The 7516-nt window shown below is 40.2% G+C and overlaps 1 protein-coding gene across 1 annotated transcript; it reads left to right on the top strand.

Moving 5' to 3' along the window:
• Positions 1-4068: 4068 nt before the first annotated feature.
• LOC112219221 (mesoderm posterior protein 2-like) lies at positions 4069-5231 on the top strand. The gene is made up of 3 exons (XM_024380411.1): positions 4069-4089; positions 4306-4989; positions 5172-5231. The coding sequence occupies exons 1-3, from the start codon at positions 4069-4071 to the stop codon at positions 5229-5231; spliced, it is 765 nt and encodes a 254-aa protein (XP_024236179.1).
• Positions 5232-7516: the final 2285 nt, after the last annotated feature.

The following is a 7516-nucleotide window of genomic DNA, read 5'->3' as shown; positions in this document are numbered from 1 at the left end:
ATGTTTCAATATATCCACATTATTTTCCTTCCTCATTATGCATCTATTTTGTGAAGTGCACCAGCCCCTCCTCCAGCAAAGCACCCCCACAACAAGATGCTGCCACCCCCGTGTTTCACTGTTGGGATGGTGTTCTTTGGCTTCCAAGCCTCCCCCTTTTTCTTCCAAACATAATGATGGTCATTATGGCCAAACAGTTATATTTTTGTTTCATCAGATCAGAGGACATTTATCCAATAAGTAAGATCTTTGTCCCCATGTGCAGTTACAAACCGTAGTCTGGCTTTTTTTATGGGGGTTTTGGAGCAGTGGCTTCTTCCTTGCTGAGCAGCCTTTCAGGTTAAGTCGATATAGGACTCTGTGGATATAGATACTTGTGTACCTGTTTCCTCCAGCATCTTCACAAGGTCCTTTGCTGTTGTTCTAGGATTGATTTGCGCTTTTCGCACCAAAGTACATTAATCTCTAGGAGACAGAATGTGTCACTTTCCTGTGCGGTATGACGGCTGCGTGGTCCCATGGTGTTTATACTTACGTACTATTGTTTGTACAGATGAACGTGATACCTTCAGGCGTTTGGAAATTGCTCCCAAGGATGAACCAGACTTGTGGAGATCTACAATTTGTTTTCTGAGGTCTTGGCTGATTTCTTTTGATTTTCCCATGACGTCAAGCAAAGAGGCACTGAGTGTGAAGGTAGGCCTTGAAATACATCCACAGGTACACCTCCAATTGACTCAAATGATGGCAATTAGCCTATCAGAAGCTTCTAAAGCCATGACATACTTTTCTGGAATTGTCCAAGCTGTTTAAAGTCACAGTCAACGTATTGTATGTAAACTTCTGATCCCCTGGAATTGTGATACAGTGAATTGTAAGTTAAATAATTTGTCTGTAAACAATTATTGGAAAAATTACTTGTGCCATACACAAAGTAGATGTCCTAACTGATTTGCCAAAACTACAGTTTGCTAACAAGACATTTGTGGAGTGGTTGAAAAACAAGTTTTAATGACTCCAACCTAAGTGTATGTAAACTTCCAACTTTAACTGTATGTAACATTATCAACTATGTAACAGCTTTGTAACAGTATCAACTATGTATCAACTTTGTATCACCTATGTATCAACTATGTATCACCTATGTAACAGTATAAATTATGTATCAACTCTGTATCAACTCTGTATCAACTATGTATCAACTATGTAACAGTATCAACTATGTATCAACTATGTATCAACTATTTATCAACTATGTAACAATATCAATTATGTATCAACTATGTAACAGTATAAACTATGTATCAACTATGCATCAACTATGTATCAACAATGTATCAACTATGTATCAACTATGTATCAACTATTTATCAACTATGTGTCAACTATGTAACAGTATCAACTATGTATCAACTATGTAACAGCTAGGTATCAACAGCTATGTTTCAGTATCAACTTCTGAGTGGCGCAGCGGTCTAAGGCACTACATGCAAGAGGCATTCCTACATTCCCTGGTTCGATTCCAGGCTGTATCACATCCAGCCATGATTGGGAGTCCCTTCAGGCGGTGCACAATTGGCCAAGGTTTGGCCGGAGTAGGATGTCATTGTAATAAGAATTTGTTCTTAACTGACTTTCCTAGTTTAATAAAAACTATGTAACAGCTATGTATCTGCCATGCATTAGATATTTAGCCATAATCTATGCATCAGCTATGTATCAGTTATGTGTCAAGCCGCAGAGAGACAAACTGATCCTCAGGTCAATAGAGACACCGCTTTGGCACCTCTCAGTCTGGAGAGAGAGTATGATCCCTTATCTTAACAACCCTAATGTGAGAGAGGATGAGCTAGGATATGCATATCACTGGAGAGGTGAGGTGTTGGATATTTGAGGAATTAAAATGAAGCGCCTGTTTCATCAGCTTGCCAAGGGCATTTGATGTGTTAATAGAAAGCTTAAACCAGCCAAACACACCAACAAAGGAAAATAATTAGACTTATGTTGTTTACCTGAAATATACAATTCACCATGCAAGCTGGGAATAAAACTAGTTCACGTTGATTTGCTTATCAACCTAAGATCATAAAGATGGCAAGATTTTCTTATGCTTATCCCTTATTCTGGTTAAAGGGACCATCATCACATGTTAGAAATCTCCTGTAGAGTTGAGAAGTATATACAACAAAAGAAAAGAAAACATACAAGAATAATATTTCATCATTCAAAATTGATAATACAAAAAAGTTATGAGTGTTAGAAAATGTAACAACGACAAAATACTACTACGATACAAAGTCATGGCAAAGAACTATGTCTCATATTTTGGCTTCACTAACCTCGATGAACTAGCCAGTAGCTAAACACTCATAATATTACATTTGCAACACATTCAGAAGGGTCAGATTTAGAGGTTAAGCTGAGGTTATGAGAGGAGACGGGAATGCTACCTTCTGACCTGTTCTTCAGTACATCTGTCAGTTCTGTCAGTGCCACAGAGGTGTCTCCTCACTCACCATGCTTCCTTTAAAAAATAGAATGAAATCAGTCAGTGGAGAGTCAACTACTCTAGTAGTTTTAATTCTACCCATTCTCCTTCTTTTATTACCAAATTTGGCTCTACTGTGGAATGTGGGCATTATATTTGTACTCACTGTAGAAATTTAATAAGAACCATTGGTTGTGTTGCTGTGAGACACGCTATGTGTGTGTGTGTGTGTGTGTGTGTGTGTGTGTGTGTGTGTGTGTGTGTGTGTGTGTGTGTGTGTGTGTGTGTGTGTGTCTGTGTGTGTGTGTGTGTGTGTGTGTGTGTGTGTGTGTGTGTGTGTGTGTGTGTGTGTGTGTGTATTCTGGCCATGTTTTAGGTCTCATCAACACAGCTCTACACCTATGAGGGAAGGAGATAAATGTGACTCTCTTCTGTGGGAACATTCTCTTATGACAGGTTCCACAACCACTGCAATCCACACTCCCGGGGTGGGAAAGGTAGAGGTGCCAAATAGCACCTCAGGCCCAGAAACACAGCTAAGACCACAAAAACACAATGTTATTTCTGTGCACAGGGGTTATGAATATGGAAAAGGAGTTAGAGGTTGTTTATGATCAAATTACTCTTTCCAAAAGTTGTCATTAGAGCCCAGTTTCAAGTTTTGTATACAGACAATTACTATAGACTAGTTTTCACCCACGTGTGATATCGCATTGAGACATCCCCAGACAATTATTTATTTTTGCATCCAGTGACTAATTAAATTGCTGCATAGAAAGTCACCCATCACCTTGATCTTGGCAGAGCCAATCTCTTCAGAACAAGACTCGCTATAAATTGTGATACAACATTTAATGTACTCAGCATGAAGGGAGAAAAAACAAACAATATGGTTGGCAAATAATAGTCAAAACAGCTATATTCCCTCTGTTTCCCAAGGCAGTGTAGGAGTTGTCTGCTTGTCTAAACAGAGGAGAGGTGTGAACTTCACACATTACAGCTGGCACACTTCTTTTACCAGTGAGGTCTGCTGAGAGCCATGGGACTATTGGTCATTGAGAATGACAAGATTCTGCTGAAGGCCGGCAATGTGTTATGTAGATATAGGATAGTTTTGGGGTTTTTATAGTTATTTGCATAATCTGCATTCCAAAACACAAATATAATAATTATAACTGTTTTTAACAGTCCCCACCCACTGGGCACAGACGTCAGTTCAACGTCTAGTTTTTATTTACATGTGGTTACGTTGTCAAATAATTTCACTGTGAAATAAAACAATAAAAAAATGGTTTAAAAAAAAGAAGACTTTTTGCAAATCCAACCAGTTTTCCACATCGATTCAGCGTCATCACATTGCTTTTTTTATGGTGTGGAAACAACCTTGAGTCAACCAGTTTTTGTCCTCTGTCCATATTAATTCATCAATACATCTGTCCATATTAAATAATCAATACATTCCTATCCGATACTACCCAATTTAGTGAATTGTTAAAAACAATAATCTCTCCCACCATGAATTCTTGAACTTGATGCATATTTCATTCTAATCTGCCTGCCACCTAACACATGGCTCTAGGATGGTGTTTCCCAGGAACTCCGTAAGTCTAGTGTGATCTGTACTTGGGCACTTTGAAGTCCAGGCACCCTGATGGTGCCATATCACACCTGCCTGTAGGATAAATTGGGGAGCAGCTCTGGGGTCCTCCAGTACTCCTCACAGCCTCTCCAAGGACAGACAAACTGAAGATATTCATAGCTCAGAAAACACTGCAGTAATGGATTCTGTTGATTTCGCTAAACTCTTGTTTCTCCAGGCTGGAGAGAATCTGATGGACAGTGATGGCTTTCTGAAGCCGAGCTGTCCCAGCTCCGACCCTGGTTATTACAGTGCCTGTAGTAGCCTGTCACCTGCCTCCTCCATTGACTCCTTCTGCCTCTCTCCCCCTTGTTTACAGTGGGGAGGTGGTCAGGAGAAGGAAGATTCCGACGCTTCCGGCTGCATCAGCCATGTTGCCAAAAGAAAGAGGATAGAAAAACTCCCAGCTCAGGAGAAGAGGTCTAGGTCCAAGTTCCCTGGGAAGAAGCGGGAGAGCGCCAGCGAGAGGGAGAAGCTGAGGATGAGAGACCTGACAAAAGCCCTCAACCACCTCAGGACCTACCTGCCCCCCTCTGTGGCTCTGGCTGGACAGACTCTGACCAAGATCGAGACCCTGCGCCTCACCATCAGGTACATCTCCCACCTGTCAGCCCAGCTAGAGCTCAGCGAGAAGGAGCCATGCCTGAAAAGAGAGATGGAAACCACACCACGCCAGTATATTCCACAATGCCCTCAGGGAAGCTCCATGTCTGGACAATGGTATCAGGAGAGACTACAGGGTAACATCCAGAGCAATGATCAATACTGTCTGCCACTGGTCACATCATGTACCAACAACACAGAACCACAACCGAACTACCTGACGTCAGCGGTCTCCTATCAGGACATGATGTTATATCCGGTAAATATGCCTCTATATCACCTCTATAATATTGTCTGTAATCTTCTAATTAATATTATCTAAAAGCAAACCATTGCTTCTGTTGAGAAAGAGCAATTTATAAAGCAGATAGTTTATATCCCATGTCCTCTTTGAATTCTACATTTGATCTGAAACTAATAGGAATGTACTCTCTTCTACAGATGCACAACCAGGTGTTACAAAGTGACGTCAAGTCATTTGATATGGCCTACTACCAATAATGAGTGAAGAGGTGAAAACACCTGAAGATACAGTGCCTAGATAAGAGACATTATGGACACATTTTTTTACCTAAATATCTATTTATAAACTGTGATATTGACAATTGTTGGTTGTTTCAATGAAAGTGATAATATGTATGCAGCTATTTATGAGATTATATTTTTCTAAATCTAATTTATGCGTGTCTTGGATCATATTTTTAATAAAAACAGACAATAATATTGCTTTGTGTATTTTATTAATTGAATAATTAAACAAACTCGAACATGTTTTGACCTTCAGTAAGCCTAATTATTTATTTATGAAATATATCCATTGACTGATGAATATGAGGAATACTTCAAATGTGGCTACCTTAGTGAGATTAGTAAACAGGCCTACAACATTGTTTGTTTCAACTTTATAAACGAGTGGTATACCTTGACATCTGATAGTTAACTCTAACACATTAGGCCACCAATCCCGTGCAAGGACTAACCTAAAGTAGGCTAATTCTGCACAAATATTATGCAATTTGTAATCGTATAGTATCCCTGAATCGTCCTGCATCGCCAAACAACCTTCGCGCTCAGCTCACCTCAGCCTCGCCCAATCTATATTTTTTAAATAAACATTACTGTAGCCATATATTCGATGAAAATGCTTTTTTTCTCAATAGATCGTTTTATTTAGGACATATATGATTTTCATTGCAAACCAGAGATGAGATTTTTGCCAGCTGGGCTCCCGTGTGGCGCAGCGGTCTAAGGCACGCAATCTCAGTGCAAGAGGGGTCATTACAGTAGCTGGTTCGAACCCAAGCTGCATCACATCCGGCCGTGATTGGGAGTCCGATAGGGAGGCACTCGATTGGCCCAACGTCGTCCGGGTTTGGCCGTCATCGTAAATACCAATGTGTTCTTAACTGACTTGCCTAGTTCTTTAAAAGTTTTTTAAAAATGTTTTATCAGCAGACATGCTGAGGGATGCTTTTTAAAAAATACAGTAGGCCATATTCCTATTGTATCCGACAAAAAAAAGGAGCCCGGTAAGATGAAAATAAACTTGAGTTAACTATTGACAAAGATATTTACACAAATATATACAGGTAAATGGGAGCAGATCAGCATATTAGGCTACAGCAGGTCGCATATTGTAACCTAACCTAACGTAGCGGTCGCAAAAGAAACGCCTGACCCTAGTTTTTGGTTTTCAGCGGAAAAGGAACCTAGGTTGAATTAGCTGAATCCAAGAAAAACGAATACATCCGGTTGTTGGAAACGAATTGTAACTGCGTTTCTTTCTCACGCGTTGAAGTCGAAATGAAGCTGACGTATCACTAGACGTACAGGCGGTTGGAGAGGAAACGGTATAAACATCCCATGACAAAAACTTTTTTACCTTTTTATTTTTAACCTTTATTTAACTAGGCAAGTCAGTTAAGAACAAATTCTTATTTACAATGACGGCCTACCCTGGCCAAACCCAGGCGACGCTGGGCCAATTGTGCGCCGCCTTATGGCACTCCACATCACGGCCGGATGTGATACAGCCTAACATCAATAGCTATAGGAAATATATACAATAATGTCTAGTCATAGTACAAAAGTCAAATTTGCTATATTATTATATCACTCCCCTCACAACCTTTTTAGTATGTAAAATGTTAGAAGGCTAACTAATAACTTTGTGTATTGGATGGTAGATCAAACACATATTCAATCTTCCTTACACAGGGGTGTTAATTGAACCATCATGGGGCTTGTAAGGGTTTCAGAGGATTATCAGGGGCTGGAAGTTGAGCTAATTGACAATAAAGCTTAATTTCTTCCTGGCCTGAGTAAACAAATGAGACCTATAAGCCCTGCAAAAGCCCTCTTTTGTTATTCATTCAGTACAGACAGCACCATGTTTACTCAAACGAGTAGCTTTTTCTGGGTGAAATATCTTCATTTCAGATTCCACAAGACTGATCTACAGTAGCCTACATTAGTCCAATATCAAGATGGCAGTCATGAGGTATGTTTTTCTGTGCACAGCCATGATATACTGTAAATTGCTTGTAGAGTAAACCTTAAAGAAGGGGGTGGGTGGTCAGACTAAGCAGGTAAAGCTTAAATCTCTGCATGTGCTGTGGGTGAGTCAAGGTGACAGCTAGTCCCCCTGCTATCCATGTGTCCTGATTCCCAGACAGTCAGTGGCAGAATGTCACACTCTGCATCTGTCCCTTTCCCATCTACTTGCTCTTGCCAACACTTTGAAGGCCATTAACATGACAGCTTGACAACCGTTTTGTAATGGACAG

The sequence above is a fragment of the Oncorhynchus tshawytscha genome, linkage group LG19, assembly GCF_018296145.1.
Source record: "Oncorhynchus tshawytscha isolate Ot180627B linkage group LG19, Otsh_v2.0, whole genome shotgun sequence".
NCBI lineage: Eukaryota > Metazoa > Chordata > Actinopteri > Salmoniformes > Salmonidae > Oncorhynchus > Oncorhynchus tshawytscha.
The sequence above is the reverse complement of the archived record's forward strand: the minus strand, read 5'-3'. Positions and strand labels throughout refer to the sequence as shown.